The sequence below is a fragment of the Scyliorhinus torazame genome, chromosome 28 (genome assembly GCF_047496885.1).
Source record: "Scyliorhinus torazame isolate Kashiwa2021f chromosome 28, sScyTor2.1, whole genome shotgun sequence".
Taxonomy (NCBI): Eukaryota; Metazoa; Chordata; class Chondrichthyes; order Carcharhiniformes; family Scyliorhinidae; genus Scyliorhinus; species Scyliorhinus torazame.
Window position 1 is genome coordinate 10,989,685 of NC_092734.1, and position 19,984 is coordinate 11,009,668.

General features: G+C 45.8%; 1 protein-coding gene across 5 annotated transcripts in view; it reads right to left on the bottom strand.

Annotated features, from left to right (window-relative positions):
• Nucleotides 1-1,479: 1,479 nt before the first annotated feature.
• micu1 (mitochondrial calcium uptake 1) overlaps nt 1,480-19,984 on the bottom strand; it is a 131,684-nt gene continuing 113,179 nt past the window's right edge. For all 5 annotated transcript variants that reach the window (XM_072491468.1, XM_072491465.1, XM_072491469.1 and 2 more), the window contains 4 exons: nt 19,381-19,518; nt 9,992-10,100; nt 9,195-9,284; nt 1,480-3,564 (listed from right to left, as the gene is read on the bottom strand). In XM_072491468.1, the coding sequence (XP_072347569.1) occupies nt 3,404-3,564; nt 9,195-9,284; nt 9,992-10,100; nt 19,381-19,518 (498 nt within the window). In that variant the 3' untranslated portion in view covers nt 1,480-3,403. The remainder of the gene's footprint in view (nt 3,565-9,194; nt 9,285-9,991; nt 10,101-19,380; nt 19,519-19,984) is intronic.

Here is a 19,984-nt window from a genome sequence, read left to right on the forward strand (position 1 = left end):
ATTGAGGCCAAGGCGATTTGATAGGTGCTTAAAACCATGAAGGGGTTTACATAGAGTAAAATAAAGAGGAGCTGTTTCCAATGGTTGAAGAGTTGATAATCAGAGGGCACAGATTAATGCAAAAGAGCATGGGGTGACACGAGGAAAATCTATTTTATGCAACCAGTGGTTAGGATTTGGAGTGCATTGCCTGATAGGTGGGAGTAATAGATTCAATTGCATCCTTCAAAAAAGAAATGGATGGGTGGCCGCAATGGTTAGCACTGCTGCCTCACGGCACCGAGGACCTGGGTTCGATCCCAGCCCCGGGTCACTGTCTGTGTGGAGTTTGCACATTCTCCCCGTGTCTGCGTGGGTCTCACCCCCACAACCCAAAGATGTGCAGGGTAGGTGGATTGGCCATGCTAAATTGCCCCTTAATTGCGGGGGGGGGGGGGGGGTGAAAGGGGAATTGGGTACTCTAAATTTATTTTAAAAAAGTAAATGGATAGACCCTTGAAGAAGAAAAAAATGCAGGCAATGGGGAAAGAGGAGGAGGATTGGGACTGACTGGAATATTAGGTGGGATTAGTGGGTTACGGGGATGGGGTGGAGGTGTGGGCTTAAGTAGGGTGCTCTTTCCAAGGGCCGGTGCAGACTCGATGGGCCGAATGGCCTCCTTCTGCACTGTAGATTCTATGATTATTCTTTCAAAGAGTTGGTGCGGGCTCCATCAGCTGTGTGGCCTCCATCTATACTGTGCTATTCTATGGATATGGGTTCAGCAATATAGCAAGCAAAGTTCTCTGGCTATAATCAAAGGTTGTGTTACAGTAACGAAGGGTATTAGAATATATTGTACACTTATAATGTTGGCACATCAAAAAGTATTCTCTAAATTTATTTTATGATTGCATCCACTGGATATACTTATACAAGTACATGCCTAACAGCATGAACTACAATCAGGGGAGTCACAAGTTTGTACCGTGGATTTAAGTAAATGCAAGTAAGGAATTTTGCCAAAGGTTGATCATTCATCTCATTGTAGGATCTTGCAAAACATCCATCTACATAACAGCAGTCACTGCACTTCAACATAATTTACTCTGTGAAGGCTTATTGAGGTGCTTGAGCTAGGTGGTGAGGCATTTTAACATGTGCAAGATCCTCTCACATGAATTTTGAGTTGAGCAGTTCAATCTATTGTCACAAGAGCTTCTACCTGGTGCGATACATCAATACCTGGTCTCCTTACAGTGGACCTAAATATTCCACAGCCAACTGATTTAGGCACGTAGGAAGCAGGGCTCGTCTCTCAATCCACCCCTTGAGCAACATTTTCTCACTTCAACAAATGGTTACAGGTAGAAAATGGGGATTTTCAGCTTTTCCTTGCAGGGACCTGTCGAGAGCTGGCAGAAGTTAAAATCAAATCTGGAAGACATGGTGGGTGAGACACACAGAGTTAAACGCACCTTGAAATAAAGAGACGTGTGGGGGGGGGGGGAAACGTTTATTTCAGGCTTTCATTTTTGGTTTCTACATTCATGTTGACTAAAGAGCAGTCCGGAAAGGACTCACTCCTGGCCCAAGAGCAATGAGGACGCTGAGTATCGGTGCATGAACCCATCCAGTAAAACAGCAGAGGAGTGCAGTGCAAGTGCTTTAAAGGTTTGCCATCTGCTACTGCCAGTAATTTCTGCACTTCTAAACAGCAGTAGCAGCGGGAGGTTTAAAGTCACTGCTTGAACAGTTATGGCAAACACAGATCCATAATAAGCATCAAATCAAAATTGTAGTTAGAATTTCCAGCCTCTGGCTTCCAGAAGCGGAGGAGGAAGAGATATTAATGCTGCAAGGCTCCACAGCAGACATCAGATATACAATCAACGCAAATGGAAACTGCTGTTTCAAATCTCATCTGCAGATTTAAAACATTGTGCAATTACTTATTTGTAACACCCGCTTTGAAACACTGAAGCTGTCCCAGAACACAGCAAATCTTAGCTGATAGGCAGCCCGCTGGGAAAAAACATTGCAGGGAAAATGGTTGCGAGAGGAAGCTCCTGTGTGCTGTAATCACACCAGGAAGCTCCTGGATATTCTATCATTATCATATTTGAGGACCACTGAATAATGGTCAGCAGGATCCAAGTGACTAGATGAGATGTGATGAAAAGCACAGTTAGCAGAGGTTTAATGAGCACTAATTTGGATGAAACCCTTGCTGGTTCAGGATCTCAGTTTTAAATGCACGCAAAAAAAGTATGCAATACCAGGCCCATGGTTGATCCGCAATGTCAGCAGTGGGTGCAGCACCCGATTTCAAGTCCCACTCCAGGTCAAGTCAGTTCTGGAATCAGATGTTGCTGTATTGCTGGAGGCGCTGTCCTAACGCACTGCAGCCAGGGAGCTCTTTCCATCTTAAAGCCCCCTCTTCCTACTTTTCTCCAAGTAAGGGGGTGGGGGCGGAATGGTGGTTCCCACCCCTCCCCCACCCCATCATTCTGTTATAAATACCCCCTACTCAGGGACCAGTGGAATCAAAAGGGTCTGCAAAGCAGATTAGCGGAGTGCCTTTAGGTGAATTAAACGTGACAGTGCTAGTCTACCCCGCTCGTTGTGAGGAATCCTAGAATTTACAGTGCAGGAGGAGGCCATTCGGCCCATCGGGTCTGCACCGGCCGTTGGAAAGAGCACCCTACCCAAGCCCACACCTTCACCCTATCCCCGTAACACAGTAACCCCACCCAACCTTTTTGGACACTTAGGGCAATTTATCATGGCCAATCCACCGAACCTGCACATGTTTGGAATGTGGGAGGAAACCGGAGCACCGGGAGGAATCCCACGCAGGAAACTTGAAGGGCGATCTGGATTACGTTGAGCAACACCTTGAATCTAACATGCACCGTGGTACATGGTAGGTTTTCAAATTACATCGCAATCTGCATGTGAGAGGCTCAGACTGAAACAAAAATTGTACCAAAGTCACCCTGTCCACTTTAACCGCACAGGTGATCTGTGAGCCTCCAAGTAACTGCGCCGACTCACAGTGACACTGTGTAATCAGACAGCAGTCTCTCGTGAAGAAACTGGCAATTTCCATTGTGTTCAAGCTTAATGAATGAATGACAGAGTTACCTGTCTGGCGGCGCACAGATATCAACTAGATTAACAAGTCTCTTCGAAGTAGATTGCTCCTTGGAAAGCTACTGAGAAATACTTTTGTGTGCTTGGATCTGACATGAAAAACATCCATGTTTTTAAAAGGAAAATAACATAACTGAAAATAAAAGCTGTATCTTAACATCCCAATGTGTTTAAGGCATCCAACGTCTGCCCTCCTGACAATTCTTAAGAGGTTTTCGAGCGGAAGCTGTTCCAGGCTGTTCTCTAACTGAGCTATTTCTATTTCTCTTTACTTGGTTAGGTAAGGCAGGTCCCAGGCGGTATCCTGTGTGCACTTCCACATGGCACGCATTAGCCGCGTGAAGCCGGTGTCCTTTGGCTTTTCCAGTCCGCGCATCAGCCGCTGTTTCATGATGGAGATGAACTCCCTGTTGCTCAGCTCCCCGTTTCCTGAAAGACACCGTCAAACCTCAATCAGTAATCCGCAGGGCTGCCTACAGGCCTGGGAACACAGGTCATTGGAAATAAAATAAAAAGGGGTCGTGTGGTTGGGGTGGGAACGTTCGGATAATACGAGTTGTGTCCCAGAGCGAGCAGCAATGTAACATTATTTTCCTGGCTCCATAAGATCGAATGGCCAGAAAGATCCAAGTGACTGGATGAGTTTGGTGACAAGCTCGGTAAGCAGAGATGTACTGAGCAGCGATTTGGGTAAAGTGCTGTCACTTTAGACAACTTTCCAGTCTCAAAAGTATACATCACCGTTTCTCCTGAATGTCAGCTGGCAACTGGGACGCCTGAAATTCAGAGGGCTGATGGCATCGTAAGGTTGACAGATGGGGGGGTGGGGGGTGGGGAGAGCTTCTTAGGGTGAAGTAAATAGGACTGCACTCCCCCTGCCACTACCCCTCCAGAAACACACAGTCCCCCTCCGCGCCCCACTGTCTTCGGCTGCTCCTGAAATTTATTTATACTGTCTGCTTCAGGTGAGTTGTTCCACAAATCCAGCACGCGTTAAAGTAATTCATCACCGGGCGGCAAGTGGCACACTGGTTAGCACTGCTGCCTCGCGGTGCTGAGGACCCCGGTTCAAATCCCGGCCCCGGGTCACTGGCCGCGTGGAGGTTGCACATTCTCCCCGTGTCTGCATGGGTCTCACCACCACAACCCAAAGATGTGCAGGCTAGGTGGATTGGCCACGCTAAATTGCCCCTTAATTGGAAAATAAAAATAATTGGGTACTCTAAATTTATAAAAGAAAAGTACTTCAATCACAATTTTCTTTCTACCTCTTGAATTCCTCATCTGTAACTTGCTTTCTCTGGCAATTGAGCCCTGTGCTATGGTGGATAGGGGCAGCCATCTGTCTGTTTTACAGCCATCAACTCACTCTCTGAGCAGGCGGTCTATTTAAAAATTTTTTTAAAATGTGGATTGGATAACAGAAGCTCCATGTTGTGGTGTCTGGCTCCAGTAGCAGGTAGGTAATGCTGGCTTAATGCCTCCTCCAAATCAGGATTTGTGGCACACACACGGGCAATTTACTCGTTAGGAGAAGCCACTGGCTCTCCTCGTTAGAAATTCTCACTGATGAGAGTTGCTAAACAAGGAGCTCTGGGGCTCTCCCAATTTTCAGCTGGCACAGCGAAATGCTGACTTGATTTCTGTGGAGAATTTCTCCCTGATCATCAATCTTTTCAGTCACCAGATGTACTGCTCAGATCCTGTCCTGTGACAAACACAAAACTGGGGAGGGGCCTGCACGGTGGCCCAGTGGGTTAGCACTGCTGCCTCACGGCGCCGAGGGCCCGGGTTCGATCCAACCCCTGGGTCACTCTCCGTGTGGAGTTTGCACATTCTCCCCGTGTTGTGTGGGTCTCACCCCCACAACCCAAAGGTAGGTGGATTGGCCGCGCTAAATTGGAAAAATTAAAAAACAAACAAAACCGGGGCTTCTTTTCCCTAGATTTCCGAACATTTCATTTGTTTAAAAAGGAGACGGTCATGATGCTAGCCTATCAGGATTTTACCCTCAATGCATTTCGTCATATTCCATATTTAACATGGCTTTGCCATAGGGATCATTATTCACCTGTGCTTGTGAAGTGAAGAAGCTTAAACGTTAACTGCAAGTGAGCCAAACTCGTTCACTGAGCAATGGAAAAGGAATGGGGTGAAAGTCCTTTGCACTAACAATCAGAAATTTAATAGCATCAGAAAGAAAACAGGAGCCTAGCTGCCACAGAATCATCCCATGGCCAACTCTCTAAAGGAGGCAAATTGAAATACTCAGCTTTCTTGTAAAGAAGGCATGAGTATGGCTCATTCACAAGCTAAAAGGAAAGAAGCATTCAATACTTGTAAGGATACCACTACAGGGACCATGCTGAAACATATGTAGTGTGGAGGGAGGTGGGAATCGATCGTCCGAAAGAGGAGACTAAGAGACCCCTAGAGAAAGAGGGGGGGGGGGGGGAGGAGGCATAAAGCAGGGAGTGAGATGGACAGAAAGTGAGGGGAAGGGGTAGTGAGAGGGGGAGGGAGAGTGAGAGGGGAGAGTGGGGGGGGGGGGGGGGGGTGAGATTGAGGAGAGGGGGAAGGGGAGGGAGAAGGGTCGCAGGGAGGCGGGGGTACTGAGCAATGACAAATGAAGCTCAATATGGAGAAGCCCAATGCACTACATTTAGTGGAAGCTTAGAGGCTCAAGCAGTACACTGATGTTCCAAACTTCTGGCTTAGTCTGAGGTGGGTCTGTATACTTAGGGATGCTGGTGGAATCGGCGCTATGTGTGTTTGCAGCAATGAATGATAATGGCTCAAGTTTTGCTGGGAATTTGTGAGAGGAGTAGCTGAGGATGTTGCAACACAAGGGGGACCATCGAGGCCTGAGGTGCGGCACAGAGGCGAGGATGAAGACAGATGAGGCATCAGGAAGAAATTGATAAACTGAGCTCTTCAGCCTCTACAAGATCCACGGCAGTGTCGATTTAGTACGCCAGGAACAATACTTTCAGATACAAACTCAGGGGCAGCAGGATGAGAGGGCACTGGGCCAAGGTTGCGACTGAAAAATTTAGAACAGAGCTCAAGAAGTGTCCCTTGATAGAGAGGACGATTATCAGCTGCAATTATCAGTCAGGAAGCCTGGTTGAAGGCACTGGACCCCAATAGGGCCCCATGGTAAAGGCCAGAGTTACAGCCTAGTGCACCGACTGGGCTCTTTCCTGAGCTTTAAAATGATAATTAAGCGCATTACAAACAGTAAATCTTCACATATCACCAAGACCTGCACAGTTCTGCAATATCTCTAGGCCAAATGTTGCAACAAAGTCTGTCCAATACATGGCAACATTTTGGTGTGCTTAAAGGTAAGATCCTCTCCCTATATAATTAAATCGTTTTTTTGAATGTGTAAATGTGCTAAATTGTTGCTTTTATTTTTAGAAAAACCAGCACATGGAATGTTTAGAAAAAAGTTTTTAAAAAACGTACCTAATTTTTTTCCTCCAATTGAGAGGCGATTTAGCGTGGCCAATTCACCTACCCTGCACATCTTTGGGTTGTGGGGGCGAGACCCACGCAGACACGTGGAGAATGTGCAAACTCCATCGGACTCCGGTGCCAGGATCGAACCTGGGTCCTTGGCGCCGTGAGGCAGCAGTGCTAAACCACTGCGCCACCGTGCCGCCCATAGCACATGGAATGTTTTAAAGCAAGTTTACTATGCTAGGCTCAGGTGTTCGCAGCTATAGCCACTGCCTATCCCTGAACCGTCCCAACTGACTATTCACCTAGCTAGGCCAAGCAAGCAGGTGGTGTGAGCTAGCTTAATGGGCTGCCTTTTAGTTTAAAATTATGGTATGTATTTTCTAGAGATTAAAAAAGAAAATGCTGGAAATGTTCAGCAGGTCAGACAGCATCAGCGGAGATAAAAAAAAACCCAGTCATGATGAAAGACCATCAACCTGAAATGTGACCTCATTTTCTCTCTCCCCAGAGCTGCTAGCGGACGCGATGAGGATTTCCAGCATTTTTTCCATTTGCATTTCAAATTTCTGCAAGTGTTTTTGCATTTGGCTTGCTGCCACGGCTCCGTCCACCAGAGTTGGCGATGCACAGTGTTGATGCGCAAACCCCAGAGCATTTAGGCCACTTTGGGCTCGGTGGAGCATCACAGAATTGCTGAACTTCATTCAGGATCCGAGAACGGTAGGGTTTCAATTAAGTTTAAAAAAATATATATTTCTTGGGATTTGTAGCCCATCCCTAATTGCCCTTGAACTGAGTGGTTTGCCGGGCCCTTTCAGTGGGTAGTTCAGTCAACCGCACTGCTGTGGGTCTGGAGTCACATGTAGGCCAGACCGGGTAAGGGTGGCAGATTTCCTTTCCTGAAGAACAGTGAGCCAGATGGGGTGTTGTTTGACGACAAATCGACGGTAGTTACATGGTCTGAGACTAACTTCCGATTCTAGAATTGTTTTATCAATTGAATTAAATTCCACCAGCTGTTGTGTCCCCAGAGCATTAGCCGGCCCAGCGACATCACCAGCACCATCGCTCCATAGGTTCCTTGCACTCCTGGAGTGGCAGGTGAGTCAATGCATCCAAATGTCAGATGACACGAGATTTCTATTCCCGATGCCAACTTCACCTGCTAAATTAGTCCCAGAGTTGCAACAAAGCAAATAATGCAACTGAGATTGCTGGGCAAATCACAGAGGTGAATCGTGAGGCTCAGCACATCAAGTGGGACACACAGAGTGAGGGGGCTCTACTATCATGTAACAGAATTGAGCTCAGAACATAAGCTGTTAGTATTGGTTCACTAAGGGCAGCACGGTGGCGCAGTGGGTTAGCCCTGCTGCCTCACGGCGCCGAGGTCCCAGGTTCGATCCCGGCTCTGGGTCACTGTCCGTGTGGAGTTTGCACATTCTCCCCGTGTTTGCGTGGGTTTCGCCCCCACAACCTAAAAGATGTGCAGGGTAGGTGAATTGGTCACGCTAAATTGCCCCTTAATTGGATTGGCCACGCTAAATTGCCCCTTAATTGGAAAAAAAATGAATTGGGTACACTAAGTTTATTAAAAAAAAGTATTGGTTCACTGGACATTGGCTCCAATACTATTAGAAAATGATTCGGGGGAAGAGGTGTGAAGGGGGGTTCAGCGATGATACCTCTTAAAACTGAATAGTTAGCATGCCACTAGAGTAGTTTTACATACGTTATTTTATTAAGGATGGAGATGAATTATAGGACTGAGTAATCATGATTAACCATTAAACATGTATTTTTAGGACATAGCAGTAATAAGTAATCAAATGGGATTTAGGATAGCTAACTTGACCAAAAGGACATTACTTCTGACATCTTGTCTTTGTGAAACAATTCAGGGTGCTGGTTCTGTTGTTCTGTTTCTCACAAAGTCAGCACAAGCTGCTAGGATTGTACACAGCTGTCAGGATGAGGATCAATCATGTGCTGCTCGCAATTCTATTGGATAAGTTTAATCATAGCAGCTTCAGGGATTGGATTGCGTCCAACTGGGATGGGCTATTGATTTTTGAATGTTGTGTAAGTACTGTGTTCTGGTCTTTGTTCGACAGAACAGGTCTTGGCAGACATCCAGTCTGTTCTCCATGTACACGTAACAAGCTTGATTAAATAAGCCATCTTGTCCAGGTTGTCGTGTTTGTTCCTCTCTGTACTGAGTTGAGCTACAGGGAATAACCCCACGTGGAAGCTGACTCAATACACAGGTCTTGAATCCACTCCGACATCAGGGAGATTCCTTAATCGAAGATATAATTGCTTATAATTTATAACTTGTTTCATTTGGGGGGAGAAAACAGTGGAAGCGGGAAATGGGGTGTGACCTTTACAGAGCTGATAGACAGCAGAAAGTTTTGAGGAGGCTCTTAAAGGCAGAGAGCGAGGCAGAGAAGCAGGAAGGCTTTGCCCCGCAATTTCTGAACGAGGGGCTGAAAGACTTTTGCCCCTGAACCCAGAGTTGGAAAGGGGGAAAATGAAAACCGGAAGCCAGGGTGGAGCGAGATGTTGAGGAATTCTTTGGGTTCACTCACCATCACTATCGAACAAAGCAAAGACAACATCGCAAACATGATCAGAAAGTTCCACTCGTGCCACTGTCCTGGCCACCTGCTTCATGGTTGCTGTTTAGGAAAAGATGTTGGTTAAAATCCTTGAACAAAGTATTCTGTGGTTGCAATTGTAGGCCCATTCATGGCATTTACTCCAGAATATAGACAGTGCAAATACTAATCCTCTAACAGAAACTGCTCAGACTTGCTTATGGCTTCATGAGATGCAGGGACTTTAAGATTCTGAATGAAGTCTGTTATGCTATAAGCTGAATCGTGACAGGTAAAGTGAGACCCACTCCAGGTTTCTTATTTATAAAACGACCTGCAAAGTTTCAATACAAACTCTGACGGGCTTCAATTCATAACATGCACTTTGCTCAATTTCAAGGAAACATGAAAAGTTTTCTTTAAAACTTACATCCATTGCTTGGGTTTCTCGCATCCACTACTCTAGTCTCCCTGTCCAATTTAGAAGTTGATCATTTCCAAAATGAAAACAGAAAAAAAAAAAAAAGTCCCCGCTAATATATTCTGAGAATCAGAGGGATGGGGCGGAATTCTCTGCCCCGCCACATTTCTGCCCCGACCGGCCGGCGGGATTCTGTGTTACGCCGGCCGGTCAATGGGGTTTCCCATTGTGGGGCAGCCCCACGCCGTCGGGAAACCCCCGGCTCCGGCATAACGGAGAATCACCCCGGCGGAGAATCCCGGCCATGGTTTCTACATGTGCACAGGCTCAATCGCAGAGAGACTCAATACTTTTAACTTCATTGTACCTTTATCAATTGAGGCCCCTGCCATGTGGTAGAAGCTCAGTGCTGTGTCCACGTCGTTAATGTTCTTCAGAAAAGTGAAGAAACTTTCCACCTCCGCAAATGTGATGCCCTGCGGAAGAAATGAATTGAAATGAGCTCTCGTGTGGAAAGAGACCATTTGAGCCATCACAATATCCAGAGTCCACGGTATGATTAATCGATCACGAGACTCTGCTTTCCCCCTTCACAACACCTACTTTCAGGGAAATTAGTCTTCGCCCTCAACAGCCAAGCAATAAAATAATTCTGCCTGATCATTAATCCCACTCATAAAACCCTACAGTGCAGAAGGAGGCCATTCGGCCCATCACGTCTGCACCGACATTCCGAACGACCTACCTAGGCCCAATCCCTCTAACCCCACCCAACCGTTGGACACCTAGGGGCAATCTAGCATGGCCAATCCACCTAACCTGCACATCTTTGGATTAATTGGAATTCAATCCAGCTCCTGCTAATGGATTCAATTTACCCAAATATCCTTCGCTTTGTTCAACAACCCTGCAGGATTTTATTTCCCTAATCTCTCACCACACTACAGGCTTGTAGTGTTTTGCATTCATGTGCACTTTTAATGCTAACTTATTCCATGCTTCGATATTAATCAGACTTTCCAGGTGTGCAGGTATTATCAATCGCATTAGTAATACATATGTATATAATATATATATAGTCATTCAAGAACTTGAATTAGATAGAAAGGTAGAGTTTCTGCAGGAGCTCTGCAGCTTTGACTCGAGTGCTACTATGAATCAGTGGCCATGCCTACAGCTGCCCTTAACCCCATAATCTAACCTGTCTCCTTAAGCCCATCCACTGCTCTAACCCCATTCCTTCTTGAAGATTCTTGGTGGCACAGTGGTTCGCACTGCTGCCTCTCGGTGCAAGGGGCTCGGGTTAGATTCTGACCATGGGTGACTGTGTAGAGTTTGCACGCTCTCCGTGTCCGTGTGGGTTTCCTCCGGGTGCTCTGGATTCCTCCCACAGTCCAAACAAGTGCAGGTTGAGGGGGGGGGGGCGAGTATAGGGCAGGGGAATTGGCTTAGGTAGGGTGCTCTTTCATTGGGTCGGTACAGACTCGATGGGCTGAATGGCCTCCTTCTGCACTGTACAGATTCCGAGATCTGTGCAACCCATCATTTTAACAAAGCATTTGGTCATCTCTGCCAATATCTCGCTCTTTGACTCAGCCTGAATTTTTGTCCTTGCACCTCTGTGAAGTATCTGCGGACATTTCTCTGCTAAAGGAGCTGTATTAATGCAGTTGTTGCAAATCTCAGTCTCTGTAGTGGTAGCAGCAGCACTGAAGTTGCTCACAACATCCCCGGATTTGGGGGTGGGGAGAAATAAAGCACGGCTTCTGATAGTTCTGTAGCTCTTGCTGGGAACGATGTATGACTGTGTTGTTATCAGACAGCCCACTGGCATAGATCAAAGTTTCATTCTGAACAATGGCCAACTTGTCGAGGCGCCAGAGAGGCCATCAATGTTCCGAGGAAGCGAGATGTGAAACAAATCTGTGGGTGGAAAAGGTCTGCTGTCAAATACTGAAAGCTCCCAAAAGAATCTCTCTTCCATGAAGCAGTCATGAGTGAAGGGTAATCAGAAAAGACATTCTCAGGAGGAGTGCCATTTTGGCACTCATTCAGTGACAAAAATTCAGATAAAGGGATAATTTGCAAATTGAAAAATTCAGGACAATCAAGCAAAGTCAACAGGGGGTTTTCATGTTTAACCAATTTATTGGAGTATTTTGAAGGGGTCAATGTGCTGTGGATAAAGGGGGACTGGTGGATGTACTGTACTTAGATTTCCAGAAGGCATTTGATGAGATGTCACATCAAAGGTTATTGCGCAAAATAAAAGTTCATGCTGTAGGGGGTAACATGTCGGCATGGACTGGAGATTGGCTAGCGAACAGGAAACAGTGAGTTGGCATAAATGCGTCCTTTTCTGTTTGGCAGGGTGTGATGGGTGGCGTGCCACAGGGATCAGTGCTAGGGTCTGAACTTTTTCCAATTTGTATAAACGACTTGGACGAAGGGACTGAAGGTATGGCTGCTGACAACACAAAGATAGGTTGGTGGTTTGTGATGCAGAACAAAGGCAACGCGGGTTCGATTCCCGTACCGGCTGAGGTTATTCATGAAGGCCCCGTCTTCTCAATCTTGCCCCTCGCCTGAGGTGTGGTGACCCTCAGGTTAAATCACCACCAGTCACCTCTCCCCCCTCAAAGGGGAAAGCAGCCTATGGTCATCTGGGGCTATGGCGACTTTTCTTACTTTACCTGGAGCTTGAGGTTCAGTTTGGCTGACCCCCTCAATCTGCATAAATATTTCTCTGGAAAGCAGGGGAGGGTATTGAATTGGGGGAGGTGGTGGCGTAGTGGTATTGCCACAGAACTAGTAATGCAGAGACCCAGGGTAATGCTCTGGGGACCCAGGTTCAAATCCCACCACTGCAGATGGTGAAATTTGAATTCAATAAAAGCTGGAATTAAAAGTCTAACGATGACAATGAAACCATTGTCGATTGTTGTAAAAACCCATCTGGTTCACTAATGTCCTTTAGGGAAGGGAATCTGCCGTCCTAACCTGGCCTGGCCCACATGTGACTCCAGACCCACAGCAACGTTGTTGACTCTTAACCGCACCTCAACAGCAATTGGGGATGGGCAATAAATGCTGGCACAGCCTGCGACCCCCATGAACAAATAAAAAAATAGAATAATTGCAGCAGGTATTCAGAATCAAACTGCATGGGGCAGCACGGTGGCACAGTGCTTATCACTGCTGCTTAGGGCATTGAGGTCCCGGGTTCGATCCTGGCCCCGGGTCACTATTTGTGTGGAGTTTGCACATACTCCCTGTGTCTGCGTGGGTTTCACCCCCACTACCCAAAGATGTGCAGGTTAGGTGGATTGGCCACGCTAAATTGTCCCTTAATTGGAAAAAAATAATTGGGTACTCTAAACTTTAAAAAAAAAGAATCAAACTGCATTTGAATGATCCCAGTGCAGAACTGTGCTCTGATACAAGGTCATCGACCCAAAACATCAGCTCTGTTCCTCTCTCCACAGATGTCGCTTGACCAGCTTGGTACTTCCAGCACTTATTGTTTTTATTTCAGATTGACAGCATCCGCAGCATTTTTCTCTGGACTCGGGGCTGCCAGGTTAGACCATAAGACCATAAGACATAGGAGTGGAAGTAAGGCCATTCGGCCCATCGAGTCCACTCCACCATTCAATCATGGCTGATTTCAACTCCATTTACCCACTCTCTCTCCATAGCCCTTAATTCCTTGAGGTTCATGGCCCCGGCCCCGTCACCAATTCTCAGTCGCCTCAAGGACTTGACAAGTAGAAGCCAGTGCATGACTTCGCTTAGCATGGTGACGTTGGGGTATTGTCGTTCACACCATCATGACGGGTTGATGGGCAGGTTTCGGTCACGCTTCGAACCACGATGACTGGGACCGGCCGGAATGAAATTCCGTAAAACAGGTGAACTCAAAACAGAAACAGGAAGAAGCGGTGATAGAATATCTCCCTGCAACTTGGCGGCAGCATAAAATAGCCAGTAAAATGCCTCATGTGACAACAACTTGTATTCCATTAGTGCCTGTAATTGTAAAACGTCCCAGGAGCATTAACAGAGAAATGGTTTTCTTCCCTATAACATTCCATTAAAACTCTAAACATTTGGTTAATTCTCTTGACAGTTCAAAACAACGTGGACACAAAGAAAATCAGTGGATAAAAACAAAATAGTATGGCTACCGGTGTTTCACTGAATGTCAGGAGCGATGCTTTACCACCCAGTGACAAAACTGACAGTGAGCTGAATATTGGCTATTGAGGTACAGCTTGTTAAGTACATAAATTCCAAGTGCTTTAACTGGTGGCTCAGCCCTCCATGCACACTGCTGTTGCTCGAAGAGAATTGGAAGCAGTCTGCCTGGTTCTTATTTCATCTACTTCCCTGTTCCAGCCGAGGAGTTGCAATGACAGAAGGAGGCTTAACAGGCTTCAATTGCATGAAGGACATAAAGGATAAGGAAAATAAACCAGTTTAAAAAAAAAGGAAAGAAATGGTGGCAAAAGAAATCCGGAAGTCCTGGAGAGGGCACTTCTGGGGAATCCAAACGAAGATAGAAAGTACAAATTAAAGAATAGGGCCCTCTCCACCCTTGACCTGTTCATTTGATTTTTCAGATGGAAAAAGTAAATAACAGACAAACCAGTTCACAAGAAGGAAGAGAACAGCACTACAGAAAATAATGTTTTAGACAGGATTGGGGGGAAACTAATGATACAATTGGCTACATATTTGAGGGAATTAAATGACAGAGCCCGGAGGAAAACTTTACGGGCTAGAAACAAATCAAAATATTAAATTATTACTGAGCAGTGAAACCTCCGGTCAGACATCGCTAATTGACATCAGCTGATGGATGATCTGCGGTCTCCACGGGGTTATTAAGGGTCTCGGCAGACAGCAGCGACTGACGAGGAACCCCAATATGATAAATGACAAAAGTTTAAGAATTTTTGTAGCTTGATGCCACGGTGGGAAAATTATTACCAATGCAGCAAACAATATTACATTGATGAGCTGTAAACATTATTAAGGAAGAAATGTCATATAAATTGGTAGGCACCTTTATGTATGTATGATAATGGGGGTATGTGTGCCATTCGAGAACATGATCAGCATTTCTAAACTGTGTGAAGGTTTTAATAGAGGGGGAATAGTGGTAGTTTAGTGTATTTTCTTGATTTAACTGCATAGAACATCACAAATAATATTGATGTTGTTAATACGCCATATTTAGTATGTAATGACTATGGTTGCCAAAGCCACGAAGGGATGTGTCGATATTGTATTTTATTTTTGGTATTGGAATTGTGGTAACAGTTGCAAATATGTAAAGTTGTAACACACGGTCTATTTGTGTGGTTAGGTGATGAGTAATGTATTAAGATAAGACTTATTTTTTTTACTGTGTATTTAACAATAGGGAGAATTTATTTGGAAAAAGAAGTGATAGTTCGATGTGGTTTTGTGAATACTGTCGGCATATTGTATTGCAAATGTTGTAAGGGAAATGATAACAGATGAAAGGGATTTGAAGGAAATTTGTCAGAAAGATATTCTCTCATGTACACCAGGGGCTGGCAGACATACATGGTTCAGGACAATGTTAGGCATTAATGTGGGGAAGTCAGGGATAGAAGCAGGATCAATTGAACCTTTTAAATTAATGATGCAAGGGAACCAGTGGGTGGTACATGATATCATAATTTACCATTCCGATGAGAAAAGGTAAGCAATTTGGATGATAGAAAAATGGACACTTAACAGCCAGTGATGAACAAAAGACCTTTTCGGTTACTGATGGACTGAGTTGTGTGCTGTCTCTAAGGGACATGAGGAAGCTTCTACGGTACTGCTACCCCAAGGAAGCAAAATGCTTTGGAGGTAGTGGAACACACGGATATGGCTATTGCGTTACCTTCCTGAGCAGCTGCGGCTATGGTTCACGGTAATTGGACTTGAGGAAAGAATGAAATAAGACTGGTCTGTGATATGGATACATTTACAAATTGATTTTGGTGCACAATTAAAAATTACAAAACATGTACATACAAATGAGAAAGATCGGGGATAAATGTTAGTCAGTACAATTAGATGGAGGGATAATTGACCAAATGATATAGTTATGTTTCAAATGTCAAGGTGTTATTGAAAATATGGAAAGATGTGTCATTTGAAACATGGAAGTCTGGTAATATCTGGTCTGAGAGAAACATGAGAGGATAAAGGGCAAGATCCCACAAAGGGTTAACAGCAGCTGCCAGGGAAGGATTGTAAAATGCAGATATCCTTGGTCAAGCAGGCTTAGCAAACAAGACAAACAGGATTTTGAATGAAGCCAAACACAATGGCTCACACCTTCATTGAAAGTAACTATCTTAGTAAACATCTGGAAAAGCATGGATGAGGTTCAGTTGAATTTGGTGAGAATTCTAGGTGTGAAAATTTGCTAATACCAAGTAAATTAAAGAAAACTGGAGACTATCAGTCTATGAGGAACATAATTTAAAGCCAAAATCAAAGTCAAAATTATGAGCTGAGGACACAATTGGAAAATAAAACTATAGAAATGACAGGAATTAAAAGTAACACCTCTTGAAGTCAAAGCATTTTGAACATCACAAAGGACACAATGTAATCAGATCCATGAGATGAGGTTAGGTCAAAGTGAATACTTAGTTGGATTAGAATGTTTAGATCAAAGATACTTTTTATAATCAAAGAGAATCAAGAGTTACTTTACAATAAAGTCATAAAAACTAGATAACTGTTAGAAATATATAAAAACCCGAAGAAAGGGGACAGCCAGCAGAACCAGCTCTCATAGCTCGGTACATGGGAAAGATAGGACACAGCAACCGAGCTCATCAGCGAATACATCTAAAGAAGACCTGGGGCGAGATTCTCCGACCCCACGCCGGGTCGGAGAATCGCCGGGGGCTGGCGTGAATCCCGCCCCCGCCGGTTGCCGAATTCTCCACCACCGGATATTTGGCGGGGGCGGGAATCGCGCCGCGCCGGTTGGCGGGCCCCCCCCCCCGCGATTCTCCGGCCTGGATGGGCCATAGTCCCGCCGCTAAAATGCCTGTCCCGCCGGCGTAAATTAAACCACCTACCTTACCGGCGGGACAAGGCGGCGCGGGCGGGCTCCGGGGTCCTGCGGGGGTGCGGGGGGGGGGGGGGGGGCACGGGGCGATCTGGCCCCGGGAGGTGCCCCCACGGTGGCCTGGCCCGCGATCGGGGCCCACCGATCCGCGGGCGGGCCTGTGCCGTGGGGGCACTCTTTCCCTTCCGCCTTCGCCACGGTCTCCACCATGTCGGAGGCGGAAGAGACTCCCTCCACTGCGCATGCGCGGGAATGCCGTGAGCGGCCGCTGACGCTCCCGCGCATGCCCCGCCCGGAGATGTCATTTCCGCACCAGCTGGCGGGGCACCAAAGGCCTTTTCCGCCAGCTGGCGGGGTGGAAATTCATCCGGCGCCGGCCTAGCCCATCAAGGTTGGGGCTCGGCCTCCAAAGATGCGGAGCATTCCACACCTTTGGGGTGGCGCGATGCCCGACTGATTTGCACCATTTTGGGCGCCAGTCGGCGGACATCGCGCCGATACCGGAGAATTTCGCCCCAGATTTTAAAAAGGTTGATTGACAAGTTGGGCCTGAAGGTCCCTTCAACCACCCAGAAGGATCCAGAAGCAAGATCTTTTTACTTTTCTGTAAAGACAGTGATTGCATCTTTTAAAAAGAAAAAAAAGAAAATAAAATAACTTAAAAGTTTTAACCTGAAGCAGTGGTTATCAGCATACTTTACTTACTTAGCAACGCAGGACCCAGGATATCAATGCTACTGAGGGGTAAGTAGGTAAAATTCTTTGGTGAAGATATGTGTTATACCGGGGGATAACTTGAAAATATAGTTTGACCTGAATAGCACCCACTGAAGCCTGTATCGGAGTCGGGGAGTGAGAATTCCTGTTCACCATTTAGAATATCGACCCTTTTTTTTGGTATAGGGGGAGTTCTAAGATTAGTGGTGAGTTTTTAACTTCAGAGTGCACTGAAAGGGACTCACCCCTGTGTTAACCCAAGAAAACTTTTTCAATTTATTTAAGCGGCAAGGTTGAGCTGAAAAATCAAAACACTTGCAGCTCACCTGTATTGGAATCCCAAAGTTAAATAAATGGGAAAGACTGAATTGCTGTGACAAAGATTGTTGGGTGGGGTTACTGGGGATAGAGTGGAGGTGTGGACCTTCGGTAAGGTGCTCTTTCCAAGAGCCGATGCAGACTCGATGAGCCGAATGGCCTCCTCCTGCACTGTAAATTCTATGATTCCTTATTTACCACCAATGGCGGGATCTGCTGTCAGAACACAATCAAACGTTCCAGCGGCAGTAAAAGTGCCAGTCCTGAGCAATGAATAATTCCCCCCAGTTCTGAATACAGGCCATAACCTGCCTGTATGACAAAGTAATACGGTGAAGTCCCGGGTTTCATGTTTATCCTGCCACTCACTCTATAATTTGTGGGAGCATTGCGAATTATTACGCAAAGCACGAAAGTGCAAAAAATAAAATACAGCCAATTAAAGAGTCTTCGGAAAGAGGATTTTGGTAATAAGAAGAGGAAAAGGGAATGAACGTTAATGAGTTTGAATGGAATAGAGGATTAAGGAAGCTCTGTGTGCAGATGAGGCAATCATCAAAGCTGCACTTTCTTAATACAAAAAGCTCCATGTAAAAGGGCCAGTTGAGCCCAATCCACTAACTGAGTGGAAAGATCTTCAACAACAAATCGCCGCCTGTCCTGGACATTTACCGATCACAATAGAAGCTTGACTTCGTCCCCACAACCCAAAGGTGTGCAGGGTAGGTGGATTGGTCACGCTAAATTGACCCTTAATTGGAAAAAATTAATTGGGTACTCTAAATTTATATTTAAAAAAAACCAATGGAAGCTTGACATTCCTTTTGGGTTGCACATCAATGGTCGCCATCTCACTTTACTGATTCTCAAGTGTACACAATCTAGAGTTTAAAAATTAAATGATGCAATCACGGCAGTGCCACCACCTTGGGGCAGAATTCTACAGAAGAACATCCTATGTTAAATAGCCCTTTGTATTGACTAGCCTGGCTCATCTGTCAAGACCAGCACCTCCGATAATGAGCCAATGATTACCAATACACTGGAGAACCAATCCAAGATATATTCTCAAGTTCTGGAGTAGAGTACGGTACTGAGGCTAGCACTGCTGCCTCACGACGCCAGGGACCCGGGTTCAATTCCGTCCTTGGGTGACTGACAGTGTGGAGTTTGCACTTTCTCCCTGTGTCTGCGTGGGTTTCCTCCGGGTGCTCCGGTTTCCTCCCACAGTCCCAAAGATGTGCAGGTTAGGTGGATTGGCCGTGCTTAATTGCCCCTTTAGTGTCCAAGGACGTGCAGGTTAGGTGGGGTTAGATAGGGCTGAGGGGAGACTATGTAGGGTGCTCTTTCAAGAGGGTCGATGGGCTGAATGGCCTCCTTCTGCACTGCAGGAATTCTATGATTCTAGAACAGAGCTAGTTGACTCAAAGGTGAGAGTGTAAGCAACTGAGAGACGCTGACAATAAACTGCTGCAAAAATAATCACACCACGCCCCGCAGTAGGGAATGGTAGATGTACTGGGACACCTGCAGTAGGAAGGAAGCCAGCAAACCACCATTTTGCTGGGTGTTCTGCATTAACACGCAGGCTATTATTGACAGGTTCTTACCTCTGCGTTCTTGAATTGTTTTTTGATACTTTTCAACATTGCCATGAGCTTCTTGGACTGGACACCACTATATGCCAACAGCATACTGCCAAACTGACGCTCAGAGATTCGTCCATTTACTGGGTCATGTCGATCAAACTGGGGTTGGGGGGAGTGGGAAGGAAAAAGAACAGATGAGACACCGACCTCTGACGTTTTAATAAAGCAGATAATTTACCTGGTGTAAGACACAAAAAGCCTTCTGACATCATTAAAAAATTTTAAAAAAATTTTTAAATATAAAGAGTACCCAATTTCCCCCCCCCCCCCCCCAATTAAGGGGCAATTTAGCGCAGCCAATCCACCTACCCTGCACATCTTTGGGTTGTGGGGGTGAAACCCACGCAGAATGTGCAAAGGCCACACGGACAGTTTCATCACATTATCATCCCTTATCTCTACACCATCAAACTAGTCCAAACAATTTTAAAGCTATTTTGTTGTAGCTTTGGTTTATTGATGGATCTTCAGTGGTATTGGTCATCGGTAGTCTGGGATCTTGAACATAATGTGATGTTCATCTGTCAAAATGGAGCTATGTTTAACCTAGTCAGGCCTTTAGAAG